The following is a 22,358-nucleotide window of genomic DNA, read 5'->3' as shown; positions in this document are numbered from 1 at the left end:
TTTCAGCCAGAGATAAAACGTCAAGAGCCTTGTTCACAAGTGAATGGACATTTTGAAGGCAATGTCAAAAGTTGATTAAAACTATATAACTACAGCATTCCTACAGTGCAAAAAGAGGCCATCAGACCCATCAAGACTACACCGACTCTCCAAAACAGCATCCCAACGTGCCCTCCCCTCTGCCATAGCCCCCTAACCCCACACATTTGACATGGCTTATCCACCTAACCTGCACATTTTTGGACAGTGGGAGGAAACCAAAACACCCAGAGGAAACCCATGCAAACAATGGGAGAACGTGCTAGCTCCACACAGTCACCCAAAGCTGGAATCGAACCCAGATCCCAAGCACTGTGAGGCAACAGCGTGAACCATTATGCCGCCCAACCAGACATTTTTTTTCACTGAATTGAAATTTAGCTGGAAATTGAATCTGGTCCCCAGAGCATTAATTACTTAATCCTGTGACAATACCACTGCGCCACCACCTCCCAAATAGATTAGTGATTGTTGATTGCCTGAGAGGCCAAAGAGGTAGTGGCAGGAGAGCAAAACGTCTAATATTTGTTGCCTCCTATGTATACTTGGGGCCTATGCTCCCTGACCAGAAATCTGTTCCTTCATCTCCTTAGCAGAGTTCCTCACATTTTCATAACATGGCTGGTAAAGTGTCCTTTGGTCAAATGTCTTTAAGCTAAGCTCTCCCAAATCTGGCATTGTATTAACAGACTTTGATGTTTATATTTATATCAATTATAAACAGCTCATTAGCTCCTCACAAAGCACTAATGAATCAAACCAGAGGTGCACTATGATTAGCTGTCATTTTATCTCCATCACCATTAATTAAATTGCATTCTCATAAGTCAAACTTTTTGAGACAGCAAAATAGGGCCCTACCTAGCTGGGAAGACAGATTAGAACGTCACATCGCATAACATTTTGTGTAGAAATCTTGTTCTGGATTTTAGTTATTAACTATGGGTGGACATAGATATGAATAAACAATTCGGAACAGCAGTAGGCCATTCAGCCCCTTGGGCCTTAGAAAAGTACGGCTCCACTCAGTGATATAAATATACTGTGCAGCATTTCCATTGAATGTCAGTACCTGACCACCACCAAAATTCATCCTCAATGCATGGTGTGAAGGAAAACAGTTGTATTATTCAACACAATAGGGTGGTATTAATTCTAATAGAGCAAAGGGGATTTACACCATATAAAATTTATTTGGATTTACTAGTATTTTGTTTCTGTTTTGGTGTTTAATTCACTGTCACACCTCTTCCAGGAATATCCATCTTGAAGTTCTATTTCTTCCTCCAATGGAATTTCCATTTGCTGCTTATTTAATTTTGTTCACCTTCATTACTTTTGGTTTCTCTACTCATGTTTGATCCCTTTGCTCAACACCACAGTATTTTGTTCACTGGAATTTAGAAGGGTGAACCTGGCCTCCCAGTTTGTTTTGTTAACTCAATTAATCTTTACCCAACACTGCTGGAAATTCCAAACATCAAAATCTAGTCTAATTTCAAACAAAATATTTTTGTAACCCCCCCCACCCTCAATTAGACTCCCCCTCCCGATATAAACCATGCTGAGAAACAAGAAACACAGACTATGCTGAAGTCTCTTGTAAAGTTTCAATATTTTCATGTCACTTTGAGCCAGAAGAGCACTGCACCATGAGTATTTAAGAGGTAGAGACTAGCATTTCTATTACATTTTTCACAACCATTGGATGCCTTTGAGGCAAATAGCATAGCTTTACTAAGGAAACGCTAGAGAAGCACTGAAGGGAGAAAGAAATGGAAGGACGTGTTGATTAAGTGTGAATAAAAAGATTAAGGAACTCAGTGTGGAGCAGCATCTCCATTATGGATCTATTGGGCTGAAAGGTCCGCTTTTGTGCTGCAGATGCCTTGCAAACTCATGTTATGTTTTTGCAACAGCAGCTCGGACATGTGTGAAGCTTCATGATATATACACAACAGCATCCTCCAATGAATTTAGTATGCACACGAATCATATAGTCTAATAAGCCAGAAATAAACTTGGCTGGGAAGACTGGACATAATTACAAACGTACAAATAAGCAGCAGGAGTAGGCCATTTAGCCCCTCCAACATTTGGTAAGCTCATCTGATTGAGTCCTCAACTCTACTTTCCTATTTACTCTCTAAACCCTTTGACTCTCTTGTCGATCAAGAATCTTTCCAGTCAGCCTTAAAACTATTCAGTGACCCTACCACCATTGCATTCTGGGGAACAGCAAGCTGTTGCACATGATTGAACCATTATTCAGCAGTACTCAATACCCAGTAGATACGTATATAGCTTTCAGCCCCAAAAAAGTGAGGCTAATAACTGATCAGGATTGATAACCATTATAAACAGTTCAAGCCATGTTAAAGATAATGATTTTACAGCAGAAATATTCATAAATCAATGTGTTTTGTTGTAACCAGAGTCGGACCTCCGACAAAAACAATAAAGCACTGCGAGCTTCTCCCCAAATGAAACACTGGCTTAAACACAAAGGCCAGTGCAACCAACAAGCAGATAGTACTATACAAGGTACTTACATTAGGAAGCTTAGAATTAAAAATATAACCTTTACTAGGTACTGATGAATTAGCAATGGCAAAGATCCAAAGGCACAGATTCCAACAAATTAAACATGCATTATAAATGCATACCCCGTGTCCAATTTCCCTCTGCATAGGTGAGCAGGCACATTTGGAGTATAAGAGGTTTGTGCTCCTATTGTGTGTGCTAAGTTCAGATTACTTTAATGGACCAGTAATTGGATCTTCAGAGATCTAAAGATTGTTAAAATCCCCATGGGGAACCCATAAACCAAAATAACCAAATTTACTGATTGACCTCAAAGAGCAAATCTCCAACAAGATTTCACTTTTTGTAGTTTTTACATCAACACAAACCAAAGCCAATAAAAATTTCTCACGGTATTAACAGGCAAATGATACCTTGAGGTAAATTTTAACTTAAATACTTGATACAACAGAAGATATGTCTGACCACAAGCTTTCGTTTGCACAAATGTGGCACCATATAGCTACACAGTTCCACAATAGGCTGTTCTTTATTCACGCAGGGCAGGAGAAAAGTCCTATCTGACACAGCTTTCACCTTTTAGTTTCAAGAGTCCAATTATCATCAGCAAGATACATTTCTACGAACAATCCCTACTTCTGATTGTGACAGTCAAGTAGGTGCAGCTCTCTAAAGTTAATTTTCTATTGATCAATCAATAATAAGCTGGTTCGAGGTTTAGCCGCTTCTGGGGAAACACCCAGCACTTTAACATCTGAATGCTCATACAGCTTTCCAGGATTTAGGCTATTTTAACCTGCTCGCACAGTGCCTCCGATATGTCCTGCGGTCTTTTCTGATCCCTTCCTAAGAATGATTTGTTGCTTCTCCTCAGAAGTTGTGTGTTGTCCTTTCTATCTGTCAGCTTTCTCTTTGTGTCTGCATCTGTGAACTGATAGCCTTCATCCACCAGCTCTTTGTGCTTGTAGCACTCCTTTGCATACGAGTCACACGGCTTCTGGTCATAACTTTCTTCCAGTTGGTATTGCTCCTCGGTCAAAGATTGCCAGGTCACATGGACCATTATTTATTATCCAAGAAAACTGCAATTGATCCCACTACAATTTGTGCAAACTCTTGTGGCCAAGTGGCTGAGCAACTCAGCCCAACATAAAGTTGGACACTTTTAATAATTCCAAAGCTAAACAGCTTCTGCAAGCAAAAAGGCCTAATGGAACACGGACAAGATCTTGTCTGTCAAAAGCCAACAGGGGCCCACCCAGGCCTGTCTTGCGTATTGAACAGAGATGCTTGAGCTTAATAATGGGGGAGTCATTATGATCCAAAACCCATCAAGACATACCCAGCCAGAAGAATAGAGAAAGACAATATATTTGTGTATTCAGCAACTGTGGGGAGAGAATAGAGCCAATGTTTTGAGTTTGGATGACCCTTCATCAGAGATCTTCACCAGCTCTGAAGATGGGTCATCTCGACTCAAAATGTTGGCTCTATTCTATCTCCATAGATGCTATCAGACCTGCTAAGATTTTTCAACATTTTCTATTTTTGTTTCAGATTCCAGCATCCCACAGTATTTTGCTTTTATGTTTGCGTATTCTCCAGTTTCAGCCATGCTCCCTTCTATTAACCACATTGTGAAAGGGAATACATACACCCAGGATGACCAGGCCAAACCTCACTGGATGCTGTGCTCCGATTGGCTGAAAGCCAGAGAAATGCCAGAAGGGCTCAGAGAGGGGACTAAACTGGACATCTTGAGACAAACCCCAGTGAAGACTTGACTGGCCTGATGCGGCCCATGATAATAGAAGAGGGCATGGGAGATCCACCTTCGTACCAAGAAAACATTGAGTTCATCCATCGGCTCCAACAGCCCAGTCAACTTCACCAGAATGGGTGGTACATGTGTTTTTCAGGCAGTCAGCCTAGTTTGGAAGAAATAAGTTAATTTATTGTCTAACAGTTGTTTCCTTACCTGCGAGTGTCTTAATAAGTTTGAGATACAGTCCTTTGTCTCTAAGTAAGAGCACTTGGTAGACATGTTTTTGAGTATTAAAAATGGTCAAAGTGTCTGCATAGAGTATTTCACAAGTAATACTCTTCAAAGTCTTTTTCAAAAATTCTTAAAAATAGTTACAGATTCCACAGACATTTTAAAGATTATCCTTACTGTTCTGCTTCAGGCGACAAAGGTCGTCACAAAATTTGTTTTGAACAGTTTTTTCACAATTCATCACTTTGAATCAATTAATGTGATACATAGCTGCCAAGGAGAAGATTAAGGTTTTTCCCTGAAACAATACTCCCCCATACATTGGAGAATTAAAATACATGGTGAGTGTTCCATCCCAGGGAAGATTTTCAATTCATTTACCAATGTAAATATAGAATTTTCCAAATATTAAAACAGATAGAGAAATGGAAGGCTACAGCATCACACAATCATTATGGCGCAGGAGGCCATTCGGCTCATCTTGTCTGTGTTGCCTCGCCAAATGAGCATTACAATTTTGTGCCATTCTCCTGCCTTTTCCTCATACCCTTGCACGTTGTTTCTGTTCAAATAATCACCTAATGCCCTCTTGAATACCTTGAGGGAACCTGCCTCCACCACACTTCCAGGCAGTGCATTCCAGACCCCAAACTACCCTGTGTCAGGGAGCTCTTTTTTTCTTGTATCACATTTGCTTCTTTTGCCAGTCACTTTAACTCTGTGCCCTCTCACTCTCCTTTTACAAGCAGAAACAGTTTGTCTACTCTGTCAGCTCTATCGTGATTTTGAATACCTCTATTAAATCTCCTCTCTTCACCTTTTCTCCAAAGAAAACAGTCCCAACTTCTCCATTTTTTCCTAATTTCTGGAACCATTCTTGTGAATCTCTTCTGCACTCTCTCCAATCCTTCCTACAGTGTGGCACCTAGAACTGTACACAATATTCCAGCTGCGATCTAACTAGTGTCCTGTATGATATTGGTCTTTCTTTAAAAAAAAGTGTTCCAAAATACTGCTGATATTATATTTGACTTGATTTATGCTGCTGTGCTTTGAAATGCATAATGAATAAATTGCGTTTATGATGCTTTTATTCCCATTTATGCTGCAGTATATGTTGAATTAAATCAATGCTATAACAATGCCATAACCTGTTCATCCTGCTACTTAATCTGATAATTACATCAGATATATAGAAGGAAATAGATAATAAAATCGGCAAAGTGGAAATCTGCAACATAACTTCTGGTGTCCATTCAATACTGAAGTGCTATAACTTATGTTTAACATACTGCATTCCTTGCTGCCAGAACTTCTGTGGACTAAAGCTCCAAAGCCAATAACAGTAAGGAGGTTACGCTGAATATGCAACCAAACATGACACGTGGAATGATACAGCAGAGAAAGAGGCCATTTGGCCCACTATGACACGACAGATAGCTTCTGTCCCATTTCCACATGTTGTGTGCTGACACTCCCCAATGTCTTACATTTGTTTTGCTGCTGGAACTCCAGCATATACATTTTTTCCAATGAGTAATTTCAGATATTTTATTTCTGAATGAATCAAATGAAAGGTGAAAAAAAAACATCTTGCTGGTTTGTAAGCAAGTACCAATCTATTCACCAATCATATCATTTAGCTTTCTTTCAGTGAGCTTTGTGACTGGTTACAATTATCAACTTCCAGCCACCATCAATAGTCTAGCAATGTTACTGCCTTTTAGAATTCAGTTGCTCTGGTTAACATTTGAAGAAGAAAAAGGATACACAGCAGTACAATGTGAAAATTCCATTCCACGGTGGATTATTGTATGTACTTACATGCATGGAGACATTTTTTTAAAAAGTCACCTTTATTTCTGCAAACCAAGTCCTACTTCAAAAGGAGGATGAAACATCTTTTCCCAGGTTTGTTTCATTGGTGCTCCACAAGAACTTGCTCACAGGGACTTATTTCTAACATTGGCCCAGCATTACATTTCTATCCACATGTGGTAGTTGGTGGGGGTAGGGAGAAAGAATATGTACACAAGATTAATTGGACAGCAATTAACTGGTCAGCTTCAATCATTTATGGTTTGGTGCATTTTTCAAATACCACAGAATGTCTCATTTAACTGCAAAATTAAATAATTGACGGCGTGCAAAAATTGCACAGGTCATCTGCTATGTAAAGTTTGCACAGTGTTTGCGAAATATTTCTAACGCAGATGAAAAGCTAAGAGATTAACCTTGCTGCTGCTCTTCCTCCTTGTGCAGTGCCTGAAGCACCTTTTCAGCCTTGTTCAACCACCGGTTCAGCGCAATCCTGAGAAGAAGCTTGCTGAATATAAAAACATTATGGGTCACATTCCAACAATACATACCCAGTATCTGACGAGTAAAACTGAATGCCAGCTATTCCCCAAGTGAATACATTACAACAACCAACTCTTGTGCTCCAAGTCCTCATAAGTCCTGTATTCACTGTGTCAAATATTGAAGCAGGAATCGTTCAATTTAATGCCTTTCTAAATATTGCACACTCATACTTAGCTAGTATTAGCCAAATAACTGAATTATGTAAAAAGAAAAATACCTCCTTGGAAGCTTGCATTAATGATTTCAAAAAGCAGGACTCTAATTAAGAATTTTCTTCTAAATTCCAAAGCGGTAAAATAATCGGATTACTCAACTTAGAGAATCCAAATAATCAAAGTAATTGGTTATTTTGCTAACCGATTCAGCAAACAAGGTGAATAGCTCAGTATCCTTCATTCTTCTTCTTCAGATTATTTGAGAGCTGCTGAAACGCAGCTTATGTTATGACTATCTCACAAGGCAGACCTCAAGTCTACTTCAGCTAGAATGGGAATTGAACCCCATAATACTGATCCACCACTACCCATCTAGCCTACTGAGCTAACAGGCCCTCCAATTCGTAATAGAGTTGTTAACATTAAGTAGTTAAATGTGGAACTTCCCTTCCACTTCTCTCTCTATGGCTGCATTGTACTCTTCCTTGCTTTTTATAAATTCAAGCAAGTGCAAGGAATGAGGTGATAGTATCGGCTGAGGTAACAGAACATGTCCAAACTGAATTCATACTGAATGCAGATCATAGTTTATTCCAACAATTCAGGAAATTGCCCAGCTCAAACCGTTGCATATCAATTGCAAGGCCACACTGCATTAAACAAACCAAATCCATAGAAACAGATGTGGTTTAGTTATTGAAGAAGCCTAATATTCAATTTGAACAGGAGGATCTAATTGATTTTTTCGAGTGGAGCAAACAAAATGGATTTCACCAAATTTGTGCTCTCGAGATAGGAAAATACAGTGCTGTTAGGTAAATAGAAGACCATTACTCAGCGAAGTACCAAAAACGTGTAAGCAGTAAAAGCACATTACCATCATTGAATCCGCCAACATCAACATTGAGGATTATTGTTGACTAAGAAATAAACTGTACTGGTCATATAAATAACGTGTCTACAAAAACAGGTCAGAGGCTAGGAATAGTGCAGCAAGTAACTCACTTCCTAACTTTCCAATGGTCTGTCAACCATCTACAAGGCACAAGTCAGGAATGTGATGGAATACTACGCACTTGCGTGGAAAACTGCAGCTCCAAAAACATTCAAGAAGCTTGATACCACACAGGACAAAATCAGCTCATTCGATTGGCACCCCATTCACAAACATTCATTTCTTCCTCCACTGATGCACAGTAGCAGCAGCTTCAGTGGCAAGATGCACTGCAGCAGGCTCCTTATGCAGCATCAAGTCATGACCACTATCATCTAGAAGGACAAGGGCACCAGATACATGAAAACACCACCATCCGGAAGTTCCCCTCCAAGACACTCATCATCCTGACTTGGGAATATATTGCCATCCATTGTCCTTGACACCATCCAGGACAAAGCAGCTCGCTTGATTGGCATTACGCTCATCATTTACAACCTCCACAATGGCAGCAGTACCACTGCAGGATGCATTTCAGAAACTCACCAAGGCTCCTTCAATAACACCATACAAACTCACAACCTCTGCCACTTAGAAGGACAAGGGCATCAGATGCATAAGAACACCACAACCTGCAATTTCCCATCAAAAGCCATTTACCATCCTGACTTGGAACTATGTTGTCACTCCTTCATTGTCATGCGGTCAAAATCCTGATGCTCTCTCCCAGGAAGCACTGTGGGAGTACTTACACCACACCGACTGCAACGGCTCACTACCACCTTCTGTAGAGCAATTGGCAATGGGCAGTAAATATTGGCCTAGACACCAACATCCCATGAAAGAATAAATAGCATTTTTAATGTAATGTCCCATGACGTTTCATGGGAACATTATAAAACAAAGTATGACACCGAGCCACATAAGGAGTTATTAGATCAGATGACCAAAGCCTGGTCAAAGGTTTAAAAAGTGTTTTAAAGGAAGCAGGCAAGACAGAGGGGTGTAGGGAGTGAATTCCAGAGCTTGAGGCTGAGATGACTAATGTTGGAGCAATTATGATTCAGAATAAGATGTTAAAAAGAACATATACTTACAAAGTTACTCGCAAACTGTGGGAATATTCTATAATTTCAGGCTTATGAGTGGAAGCATGTGGGCAGGATAAAACAATTACACTTTCTAAGCCAGATTCTCAGGTACTAGAGAGTGCACTGTCTCAATTTAACACATTCTCCAACCCCATCTATGGGCAGTTCTACATTTGTCTTTAAAATACTTGCCCAAGAGCTGAAGGCATAAGATCTTAAGAGCTATTGCAAAATATCTCTCAAGCATACGATACACAGAGTACATATAATGCATCTTAAAAACTGCACTGCATATTACTGAGGAAAGAATTGAGGTTACGGTGCCAGTGATTAGTCCAGCAGTGGCACGTCACAAGGGGCTGCATTCAGCAGTTCGATTTACCACAGACCCCAGGAAAACGCTAAAATAACATTAAAAACTTACCCAATTCAGAATATTCCCATTTCCTCAAATGGTAAAAATGGTCAAACTAAACAGTTCTTGAAACTTAAAACGCACATGACTAAAATCGCAAGTCAAAAAGGCAGGTTACCAAACTTTGTGCAGACTAACAAGTTCCTAAACCAAAACAAATATGAGGCCCATGTCTAAATCCATATAAAGTAGCATTACATAATGGAACAAGCTCATTTACATTCTAAATAAGCACCCTGGCCATCAGTACCTCACAAAATTCCAAAAGAAACTTTGATTAAATAGCTTGTTTACAGGTACATGGGCAATAACTTCAGAGGAACCACCTTTTAAAGTTAGTGAGCTGAATAAGTTAAAAAAACTAAGATGCATATTACCAGGGTTGCCTCAACTTACATTGTGAGCCAGATCATAGCTAAAGAGATGAGAAAAGCTCAAGTCTGGAAAAGTCCTGACTCAACAGGCCTCCAAGGAAACGGCCCCTCACATACTGCTAGAATACAGGAGGGTGACGGGGGTTCTGAGATCCTGCACATTGAGCTGAATGACTCCAATGAAGTCAATGACGACAAATGACGAACACAAATGTGTGTGTCTTTCCTTGGAATGCTGAGAATGTGATACCTGCTGCTACCTGGAGTGCGTGTTGTTAATAGATGGTTTTATTTAGTTTTCACTGAAGTATACAAGTAAGGAGAAACAAAAGGATAAGTAAGGTGAGAGGAGGCTTGTTGAAAAATAAAAATCAACATAGACCAATTGGGCTGATTAGCCCCAAAAGAACTCCCATATCAATTAATCGGTAAGTTCAGAGTGTGTGGATTTAAACTGCACAAAGCACCACAGCCGCTGATTTGTACTTGTAGAACATTTTTGCATGAGAGGTCCCCAGTTCCATTCCCAATTGGTCTCAGCTGGGGCAGCAGTTGGAGTGGTACAATTAGTTTCAGCAGCCTAGAGTGGACAGCAAAGAATCAATTATGGATCACGTTATCCAGGGGTGCCTGGTGGACAGTATTCCAGTTTGTTTCTGGTGTACCATGTCCAAATAATTTACCATAATATACAATCTCAGATTATGCATTAAGTACTTTTTAAAATTCATTTTATGGGATATGGACATTGCTGGTTAGACCAGCATTTATTGCCCATTCCTACTTGCCCTTGAGGTGGTGGTAGGGATTGAACTGTTGCAGTCCATTTAGTGTAAGTACGCCCACACTGCTGTTAGGGTGGAAATTCCAATACTTACATCTAGTTACAGTGAGGGACAGTGATATATTTCCAAATCAGGATGACTGACCGACTTGGGAGGGGAACCTCTAGGTGGTGATGTTCCCACATGTCTGCTGTCCTTGACGTTCTAGATAGTAGATTCAGTTAGGAATCTTGCAGCCTACAGCACGTGGTTTTTTGTTTGTTTTTAAAGTGTTGGAGATTTAAATAACTTAAGACACTTATTGAATGCTGATCTAGACTCTGAAACAAACTTTTCCAATTTCCATAAGTACGTATGCCTCCTCCATAAATTCGCCACTCTCCACACTGCAGGAAATAATGGACTTCTCCTTGAAAGGAAATCAATGTACAAACAAAAGCATCACCCCAAAAATGAGAAATCCAAAGCCCTCGAGCCAATACATTACGTCCCACTCTCCCCCAAACCAACCATAATATCAAGCAGCCACCATGCCCCATCCACATCTAAACCTCCTGGTAGAGAAATCCTAGAAGTAATTCATCCTTCAACCCACTTAATGAAAAATTTGAACATTCCCTTATCCACTGAGGGCAAATTCAGTTCTCTCCACCATTTGTATTGCTTCCAATGGATGTATTATATTGTGTAAATATAGTATAAATACATCCTTCCATAGTAATCTAAGCACTCTGGCCATTTAGCGAGAACCTGCAATCTCCAGAGGACAAAACTGGTCTACTAATACATTTCCAGACAGCAAAGACATTCTTGTCTTGCTCCAACTTCTTGCTCCAAACACTCAATAATGATGCTCAGCCTTCTCCCATTCCAAAGAAATAACTTTTCCATTTACTCTCTATGTATTGCTCTTTCCTGCATAAATGTGACCTTTTCCTTTCCTACTCAAGATGACCGTCCCACGCACATGCCCGAATTGAACTCTGCCACTATGTCTATCCCTAACCATGCTCAGTAATTGGCCTCCACCCACTGGAGAAGTGGGGACACACTCAAATGCACACACATATACACACTACCCAAATCTAACCCAGAACAGCTTCCCTTTTCCAAAAGGAAAACTGGCCCAAGCTCACTACTGCCCCTTCAAAATCTGCCCCTCCACTGCCCTTGAAGGAATGGAGCCTGGTTCAGTCCTTCACTATCTTCTGTTGCTATATCTTCTCCTGCCCTATCCCACTCCTTCTCTCATCTGCTTCCCCTCTCATCCATCCCATTGCCTTCTAACCTGTTTGGCTCAGGCACTGGATATGGCTTAGTTCCCACAGAATATCAACATACTGTCTTTTATGTATAGTACAAAAATATACTTCCAGCATAGTCTAACTAATCGAGCCATTAGAACCAATAAAATACCTACAGGACAGGTCATAAGGGAAAGGAGTTCAGAAGAAGCACAATGTTGCCTTGCATACTATCAAACTGAGGAATGCTACATTTATTTTCCTAAAAAACTATCCTAAATAAAGATAGCTTTCTGGTGCCAGCTTTGCATTGCCAAACTCTTGAGACAGGTTACAGATTCCTTCAAGAATGCACCTATTTGACAGCTGCATTTCATTATAAATTACTGCAAAACTGATTGATAATTGAAAATACTGTTATCACTAAGTCAAAGCGGCTGCTCCACACATATTACTATTTAAATGAATTTTGCACATCTAAGCATCTAAATGTAGGCACTTATCCAGTTTAAAATAGTAACCTTTTCATTCTTTGAAGGAGAAGAAACGTCCATTTACTGAGATCTGGGAAAGAATTCATTGCATGTACAGACTTCTCAAATGACAGAAATAGGATTCCTCTGAAGTTGTTTTTGTGCCTCAATGGACTGATTGTTTGAAAGCAAATAACGATGAGGGAGCATTCGCTTTATCAAGGTTAATGCATATACAAATACACTATAGGAGGCATTAAGTTTTCCTGCATTTTCATTAACAAACGATCTGTGTATTCAATGGTTAGCCTGAATGGATCCAGCTTTCAGCACCAAGCGAACACTCTCCCCAAGCCTGTTTTCTCTTGTCATTACTTCATATAAACGGATACACTGCTGAGTTTGATATTCCAGCGTTTAAAACACACAGAACAGTGGATTAACATAATAAACCACACAGAACAGTGGATTCTTCAAGCTTTGCAGTAATTGGTAGCTTGCGCATCTACACCAGAAACAGCATGAAACCAGGTCTCAAGGTGACACAAAGCATGTGATCACAAGAGGACCGGACTTCACATGCCACTCAGTTGACTTAGCTCCCAACCAGACTGGTGAGTGACAGAGAGAGTGACAGAGAGAGTGACAGAGAGAGTGACAGAGAGAGTGACAGAGAGAGTGACAGAGAGAGTGACAGAGAGAGTGACAGAGAGAGTGACAGAGAGAGTGACAGAGAGAGTGACAGAGAGAGTGACAGAAATAAAAGGAGAAAATAAAAGAAAAGGTTCCTCGAGTAAGACAGAAAGGAAGTAAGTGTGAAAAAGAGTGGTGCACCTACTTATTATTTAATGGACTAGGACATTCTGCAACACAGTTTGTCCTTTCTGCCCACCTAGAGAAGGACACATGGCAGCAGGTGGTAGCAATGAAAACCCAAACAGTACCTGTTTCTGCTCTGAATGCAGTTAAGTTGTTTAGGGCGAATAACGTTCTATCAGCAATTCAATACACAGGAGCTAAAATTCAGACAGTTCAACAGAAAACTACATCAATTCCCTCTTCAAAAATCTGACATTTATAGAAAAACCCATCATTGTTGCTGTGAAATATGCAGCACCATGAAGAATGACGACAAAAAAGGTGATACGAACAAAGGTATCTTTCTACAATATAGAGTATCGATCTCAAGTAGAACCTGCCCCAGAAGACCTTTTTAATTATATACGGTAAAAGATTTCTTTTTTAAAAATGTTCTCCTTTTGTTTTAACTAAATAAATCAAACTTCCACAATATTACTTCATAATCTATTCTAACAAGAACAAAATATTCCAGTTAATATAAAAATGGTCAAACTTACAAATGATAAAAGGATTTCCAACTGGCTCATTTTGAAGGACTGCCTAGTAGGTCAATAATTATATCGCAACAACTCCATTACAAAGCATATCTGAGATCCTCACTGCCTAGACTAAAATAGACAATTATACACTCAGTATAATATTGATTTGGATTGCACAGTTGGAAGATAGTGCTGAAACTTCAAGATATTCACAGAGTGGAAAGTATTTGGAATTAGAATTTTTTAAATCTATGTTTTGTCACCGGGCATTTTTCTAACCACTGTGAACTTCTGTTCACTTCTAGGACTCGTACTTAATTCTCAGTGGAAATGTTACAATCAATTAAATTCATAAACATAAAACCTCAGCAGTCAAGGTCAAGTCTTTCAGAAATTGGTTTCATCCGGCGAAAAACTGCTAGCTTGCATTTCTCTTCAACACCAGTGTTACTTCTTAGTGTTGCAGAAGTTCTCTCAGGGCACCATGTCCTATGGGTACATCAAGAATTTTCTGCATGGCAATGAGGCAAAATGATGAGAAGCTGTCAGATTTTTGTACCCCCATTACATCCAGAAAATTCAGAGGCCCTTTCCCAAATTTAATTTTGCAATAATCGGTAGTAGCGTGCAAAATTAAGAATTAATGCTGTAGAGTTGTAAGAAGTCACAGCCCAATTACGATTCCCCAGCTGACGTTATTACTGGGCAAATAAGATTCCAGGATGGAATCCAGCCTGATAGATTTTAATTTTTTTTTGTTTAGATACATGAATGAACAGTCACAGCATTGCCAGTGAATTGTTAACAATAAAACATTCATTAAACAAGATCATCAATAATACACGACTCCTTCATCCCAGTTACACTGTTGCATATACAGATGTGTAAAGATAAAATAAGTTACAATATCAACTGTATAATGTTCTAAGCACAGTCCATATGAAATAAAGTTGGTCAGGGCACACTATCTGAAACCAAATTACAGATGCCACCCAATAAAACTGGCTCATTTTGAAGGACTGCCTGGGAAGTCATTAAGTATTTTGTAGCAACGCCACTACAAAAGCATATCTGAAGGTGGCACAGTGGTATAGTGGTGAGCACTGCTGACTCACAGCACCAGGGGCACGGGTTCAATTCTGGCCTCGAGTCATTGTCTGTCTGGAGTTGGCACATTCTCTGTGTCTGCGTAGGTTTCCTCCTATAGTCAAAAGATGGGTGTGGGTTAGGTTGACCATACTAAATTGCCCCCTAATGTCCTGGCATGCGTAGGTTAGAGGGATTACTGAGGTAAATACGTGGAGTTATGAGGTTAAGGCCTGGGTGGGATTGTTGTCGGTGCAGACTCGACAGGCGGAATGACCTCCTTCTGCACTGTAGGGTTTCTACAAATACAATTTTTGTGGATTTCTCATCAATACCCTCTTGAAGCTTGTCACACTGTGAGCAAACTGGGTTCCTTGGAGTTCTTTCTTCCATATGAGGGTTTCTTATCTCTGCACTCTAAGAACATGCCTTGGAATCTTCTTCAAAACAATGCTTCCTCTTAGATGCCTTCACAAAAGGATCCACCTCCAGGATTTCAACCTCTCCTTTCACTATACCTCTGCCCTAGATCACCACACGCATTCAAGCTTCTTGTACAATCCTTCAGATACCCAAGCATGGCAACAGAACACCACTGCTTTGCAGGCTTCGTTAAAGGCACTGACCATTCGATCACTTAGAATAAAACCTCATTCTCATATGACCAACTTTAAAACTGGTTCCTGCAACTGTCCCTTTAATTCATAATTCTCTCTCTGCAGCTTATTTTAACTTCACTGAACAACACCTTGTTCAACGTCTTATCCTTTGTTTCTTTGGCTTTACTGTACTTGAGATATTTTCTGTTCTCCAGTTCCTGGGACTATCTACTCTCTGCAGCTTGTGGTCTTGCGTCCAGCTTTTTGTGGCACTAGCAAGGACGTGCAACTGTTTGTTCGTCTCACATTATAAAGTTAGTTACCTGGCGCAGACGTTTGTACAATACATATAGAACGAGCAAGTGACTACCCACTAATGCAACGTACGATCTGCCACCCTGTCACACTCACAAATTTGGAGAGAAATTCACCAGTAGGCCTAGTTTCAGAGCAACTCCTCACCTTTCATGACTCAATGTCATATGAACTGGCATTGGCACTACCACTTCCATTTCCTCTTGCTCTCCTGGGCAACCCTGTAGATAGATCAACTGAAGCTCTTCTGATCCCTTGTACGTCACATCTTTCCAGTTCCTGGCTTCAAAAGCACAAGAGATGGGTTAGCTTAAAAACAAAGATAGCAATCACCTGTTCCTCAGAATGAAACCTTTGCATAAAAGGGAAATATGAGAACAATAATTTTCCACATTTGGTAAGTAATGTCAGCATCAAAGCCAGCTGCAAGATGTATCTCATTCTATTTACCTTTAATGTGGTGATCAAGTTCAACCTTGGAAAAACCTCAAGTTTAATTTGCTACTTACATCTTTTCCATTTCAAACAACTATTGCCTCTGCATCTCCAAACAAGAATATCAGTTTTGTGCTAAGTATAGACAATTCTGTTCTCATCAACAATTGCATTAAAGGGAAAAGAATATTGGTCAGGAGAAAAATTAAAATATTAAGTGATTACAAGATTCAGATTTGAAAATCATATTCCAAACTACATTTGGGGTGACAGACTTGTTAGCACTGTTGCCTCACAGCGCCAGCAATCCAGGTTCAAGTCTAGCCTGGGGTTTGCGTGGAGTTTTCACATTCTTCCTGTATCTGAGTGGGTTTCCTCTGGTTGCTTTGCTTTCCTTCCAAAGTCCAAAAATGTGCAAGTTAGGTTGATTGGCCATGATACATTCCTCCTTAGTGTTACAGCGACAAATTAGGGCAAGGAAAATTATGTGGGGTTACAGAATAGGAGCTGGGTGGGATTGTCATCGTTGCAGGTTTGATGGACCCAGTGGCCTTTTTCTGCACTGGAACAATTCTGAGATTGTGAAGGCGCTCCCCAATTCAACTAAATCATGGCTGATTTGCGCATCAGTTCCAATTACGCTCCTTACCTTCGTATCTCCTGATAGTCACACCCATCAACCTATTAAGCTTAGTCCTGCAAGCTTCAACTAACCCAGCATCCGTAGCACGGGGAGAAAATTTGCAGAACCCTCAGCGTGATAAATTGTTTTCTGATTTCCCTCAAACTGACTGGCTCTATTTTTAAGATCGCGTCCCTCATTCTATTTTCCATTCCTCTCCCTCCACCCCATCCAAGCACCTGTACTCACTTAATCAAATCTTAACATTTTAAACACCTTGTTCAGATCAGCCACCTGCTCCGTAACCCCTCTTCCGCTGCCCAACTTAAGGGGCCATGCAATCCAAGTTTAACCAGCCTGCCCCTTAATTTGTCCTTCTAAATATTGCCAATTTGCATCTTCGTTGTCTTTGACTCACTACTTTCAGGATTTATTCAGCAATTTGATTATGGAGAAGACTTGAGGGGGAACATTTTGATGCTACACCATTACAGTCTTTATAAGAAACACACAGGGATTTTGGTGCTCCTGCTCACAACACTTTTTCACTGGGTTTACACACAGCAAGCAATGCTAAATGTAAAAAACAACAAATTCGTAACAGTCATTTTGGAACTAAGGACATAAGCATTATCAGGTGGTGTTAGGCCTTCTATTTTAGTCAGCCCAGGCAAAAGTGGTTCTTGCTGTGACAAAGCCCAGACAAGCACACCTTATTTTCTTAAGGCTTCACGTTACATTCAAACATTTTCCATGAAGGTTGCAGTGGTTAGAAAGATTGACAACTTCAGTACTTTGCAAAGAGCATTCGAGATAGAGCAGATTCTAATGTACAGGAGAACAGAAGGATTACGGTGTCATAAAAATACCAAACACAAAAGATAATAATATGGCTGCGAAAGTGTTTCTTGTCACTCAAAAACTGTGCAGTGTTAAATGCTGCTTCCAACAGAAGAATGTCACACAACTGTGAGCACTGAAACCCTGCCATTTCGGTCTAATAGTTGTGAAAAGATAGCAATGCAAATGATTCTGAACTAATTCAGTATCAAAATCAATTCTCTCAAAGTTGTTTGCTCATCTCCCCTGATTACTTCAGCTATATCAGGGTGCCATGTGCTGCAGGTGACAAACACTCAACTCTAAAATGGCAACACATGTTGTAATGATCAGAATTCAATTAGATAGAATAGTCACATCGCCTCCCCTTCCGCCTCCTAAGATAAACTTAACAAGGGTTAATGGATGCGATTTCTCCCTCAGTTGAATGGGGAGGAAAACTATCAGACATTTCCACCTAAGATGCCAAGATGGATGGTTACACCACAACAAATATTTGCTGGATGCTTCTGCAAAAGATCACCACAACAGACTTACGGATGAGGAATATCATTGGCCCATCTTAATTCATTCATCCAATACTATCCCACATTTCCCTCATTCCTGCATTCATGTTAAATAATTCCAGAGATCTGTCACTCTGCCCAGAAGTCCATTCCAAGTATCGATTACACTGCTTGTCAAGAACTTCATGAAACTGGTTCCTAAAATTTGAATCCTTGACTTTCTCCCCTGGGTTATTGTGGAAGAACATAGAACATTACAGCGCAGTACAGGCCCTTCGGTCCTTGATGTTGCGCCAACCAGTGGAACCAATCTAATGACCCTCTAGCCTAAACTATTCCAATGTTATCCATATGCCTATCCACTGACCATTTGAACACCCTTAAAGTTGGCAAGTCCACAACTACTGCAGGCAGGGCATTCCACGCCCTTACTACCCTCTGAGTAAAGAACCTACCTCTGACATCCGTCCTATAAATTACCACCCCTTAATTTAAAGCTATGTCCCCTCATGTTAGCCATCACCATCCGGGGAAAAAAGGCTCTCACTATCCACCCTATCTAACCCTCTGATCATCTTGTATGCCTCAGTTAGGTCACCTCTCAACCTTCTCCTTTCTAACGAAAACAACCTCAAGTTCCTCAGCCTTTCCTCATAAGACCTTCCCACCATACCAGACAACATCCTGGTAAACCTCCTCTGCGCCCTTCCAGTTCCAGATGAACAATATTATATAGCTCCATAAAATCAGCTCTCGAATACTTTTTGTGCAGGCTGATAAAGTCCAGGCCGCCACAAAGAAGAAAATGACTAGGATGTACATAATGTCTGACAACTGTAGGACAGTTCAATGCACTTCATAACTAATGAAATACATTAATCATGTAGGAAACAAAACACCCAATTTGAAATCATACTCTGAAGACAACAATTAAAGAAATGATCCGGTCGCCTATTTCAGTGATAGTGGTTGAGGGATAAATACTGGTGAGGATACCTTGTTTTTCTTTGAATAGCGTCACAAGATCCTTTACTTCCACCTAAGCAGGATGACAGTGTCCCAGTTTATCACCTCATTCAAAAGTAAGCACCACTGACAATGCAGCATCACCTCAGTGCTGCTTACTATTACAGTGCTGGAAGATTAGAGAAAGCCTTGTGGTTGATCTCTGCACTTCAGTGCTCTTACGTCTCCATAAACATGATGTCTGACAAGAGCACTGCAGTCTGACCATGACGTTCTCTCACTTGTACTCCAGTAGGTAGTTTAATGTTCTGCTGACTTTTAAGTGGTGCCAATCTAATAAACTTTTTTTTATATATTGTACTTTGAGTGTATCAGAGAGTCTGGGTCTCTTTCAACCAGATCATTTCAGCAAAGCTTCTGCACGGAATTTAAGAAGTACGTTACACATTTTGTGCATACATGCTAAATGCGCTGATGTGGTTCAGTGCAAATGGCTTCAAAAGAGTAAAGTTAGACATACAAGGCAATCTCCATTGAACAGACCTTTCATACAGACCAACACTTGCATTTCAACAGTTTAAATATGCAAAATTCAACATGGAAAAATTCAAAGACAAACAGATCATATCTGACTTTCATCGGGATGAATGCTGAATACTGATACCTATCATGCTCCAAGAATGCTGCTGCCCTGTATAACATTGTTCTATCCTCAAAACATTTGTAGACTGATCACAAAACAGAGTTCTATGCAGCATCCTTGCATAGTTCCTCCTAGCCTTTAGAAAATTATTTTACTCTTGGAATTCCCTATTATGCTCTCAATAAATGAAAAATGCTGCTCAATCTCATCTCCTTGCCACTGGTGATTTAGTTATAAAACTAAACTGGCCAGGAAATCCTCATTTCCATTCTAGTTCTATGATCTGTAGTCCAATCTCAGGAGGACTGTTACAATTGGCGTCAAGATCCCCGGTCTTGAATTTGGAGCATTTTGGGGTGGGGCCGGGTAATGGTAGACAAGGTATGAAATAACGTAAATAGTTACAATTTCATGTTTGAAGGGTGTAGCTTCATGCAAGAAAAGATCTATTGAGAATTCAGGATAGGAAGTCAGCATATCCAATTCACAGCTCGCACATGCAATGATCTGAATATCTGGAACTTCCTCCCTGTCACTAACCATTTCAATTCCTCATCTCACTCCCACTATAACCATTAAATTGCTTCAATGAAGGTGCATGCAAGATCAAGGAACTATGCCTTATCTTTCAATTTTCAACCCTCTAATCTTAATATTCAGACCTCAACAATGACAACCACTTTCACTTCAGCAGTTGGATGTGTCAGTGTACCTGAGTTCGAGCAAGCGTGGTAGTTGGGGGGGTAGGGACCCTCTATTTGAATATAATGCTGGTCAGTGCCCTTAGTTCCAGCATGCTTTTCTTTCCTTCTCCCAATAAAGCTTTTCCCAAATTGCAGTTTTTATTGCTTCCAAAACCACTTACCTCATCTGCCCACGTTCTCCGTCCTCTAAAAGCTTTGATTTATTTTATTGTGCCTATTATCTCAAGTTAATATAATTTCTGTACTTTGATCATTATCCCTTTGTCAGTCATGCATATTACAGGCTGATCTTTTGTGTATATTGGTACATGTTCTCGTCTTCCTTTGTTCAATTTATTAGCGGTTCATCCAGTTGTGATAAAGTGTGCACATTTGAAACATCCACTATTCCTCTCACCACTGTTGCTGACTTACCTGTTGAATATTTCCAGCATTTCCTACTACTGTTTCAGGTTTGCAATACTTTGCATTTTGTTTATCTCTGACGTTGAGCCAGATATGGATAGCTGCCACATTTTGTCAAATCTGGTACTCAAACAGATCTGAAAACATTTTATAAAGTAATTTGTGAACAGAAAAACTATCCTGCTTAGCTAGAATTTGTAGTAGCGAGGCAAAAGTGGAGGCTTTTGACATCAAGGCAGCATATGAGTGGGTACACCAGGACTGGAATCAGCGGAAATCAGAAGGAAAATTCTCCACTGGTTGGAGTCATAACTGGCACAAAAGGAAAATGGTTCTGATGATTGGAGATCCATCATCTCAGTTCCAAGGCATCACTGCAGGAGTTCCTCAGGTTAGTGTTCTTGACCCAGCCACTTTGGTTGCTTCATCAACATTATTCAGCACCATTCATAACTCCTCAGATACTGAAGCAGTCCATTTCCAAATGCACCAAAACATGGACAATATCCATGCTTGGGCTGGCATGTAGCAAGGATCATTTGCAACACACAAAGTCCAAGCCATCTCCAACAAGAGAAACTAACCATCACTTCATGACTCAATCATCACTGAATCCTCCACAATCGACATCTGGTTTCACTGACCAGAAACTGAACTTGACTAGCCATTTAAATACTGTGGTTATAATAGCAGGACAGAGACTAAGAATCTTGTGGCAAGTAATTCACTTGCTGACTCTCCAAAATCTGTCCACCATCTACAAGACACAAGCCAGGAGTGTGATGGAATACTCACCACTTGCTTGAATGAGTGCAGCTCCAACAACACTCAAAGTTCAACACTATTGAGGAAAAAGCAGGCCACTTGATTGTTTGTGGAAGGGGTGCCAATCAATCCTACCATCATCGAACAATGACAGCATTGTGTACCATCTACAAAATGCACTGCAGGAACTTGCCAAGTTTCCTTAGACAACACCTTCCAATCCCACAAACACAACCATCTAGGTGAACAAGGGCAGTAGACACATGGGAACATCATTGTCTGAAAGTTTGCCTCCAAGTCACTCACCATCCTGACTTGGAAATATATCACCATTCCTTCATTGGGTCAAAATCCTGGAATTGCTCCCTTCATCCCCCCTACGCAACAGCACTGTGGGTGGATTTATACATCTACATCGCATAGACTGCAACAGTTCAAGAAGGCAGTTCACCTCTCAAGAGAAATTAGAAATGGGTAATAAATGCTGGCCTTGCCAGCGATGTTCACGTCCCATAAAGGGAATTGAAGAAACATCACAGACTTACCAACCTCTCCAATTATGGATTGTTAACCATCAGCAAATTTGCAGAATGTTATTAAATATTATTTCATAGCACAACATTTATAAATTTAAATTATAGTTTTTGCTATACAATCCCCGCACCCTGAGAATGCAGCCATCTAGGTCCAATGCTCTGGAATGCTTCTCTGAAATTCT

General features: G+C 40.2%; 1 protein-coding gene across 3 annotated transcripts in view; it reads right to left on the bottom strand.

Moving 5' to 3' along the window:
- The window catches only part of tsen15 (TSEN15 tRNA splicing endonuclease subunit), a 46,503-nt gene that overhangs the window by 15,071 nt on the left and 9,074 nt on the right, over positions 1 to 22,358 (bottom strand). Inside the window, exons 3-5 of one of the 3 annotated variants that reach the window (XR_013887879.1) lie at positions 15,902 to 16,037; positions 6,814 to 6,905; positions 4,424 to 6,563 (exon numbers count right to left, since the gene is read on the bottom strand). The exons of 1 other annotated variant lie outside the window; for it this stretch is intronic. Coding sequence is in view for 1 of the 2 variants with exons in the window: in XM_080195930.1 (XP_080052056.1) it covers positions 15,902 to 16,037 (136 nt within the window). In the remaining variant the exon portion in view is untranslated. The remainder of the gene's footprint in view (positions 1 to 4,423; positions 6,564 to 6,813; positions 6,906 to 15,901; positions 16,038 to 22,358) is intronic. One more of the 3 variants, XM_080195930.1, reaches the window with a different exon arrangement.

Source organism: Carcharhinus amblyrhynchos, chromosome 9 (genome assembly GCF_965287045.1).
Source record: "Carcharhinus amblyrhynchos chromosome 9, sCarAmb.v2.hapA, whole genome shotgun sequence".
Classification (NCBI taxonomy): Eukaryota; Metazoa; Chordata; class Chondrichthyes; order Carcharhiniformes; family Carcharhinidae; genus Carcharhinus; species Carcharhinus amblyrhynchos.
This window is presented reverse-complemented; position numbering and strand designations above follow the sequence as displayed.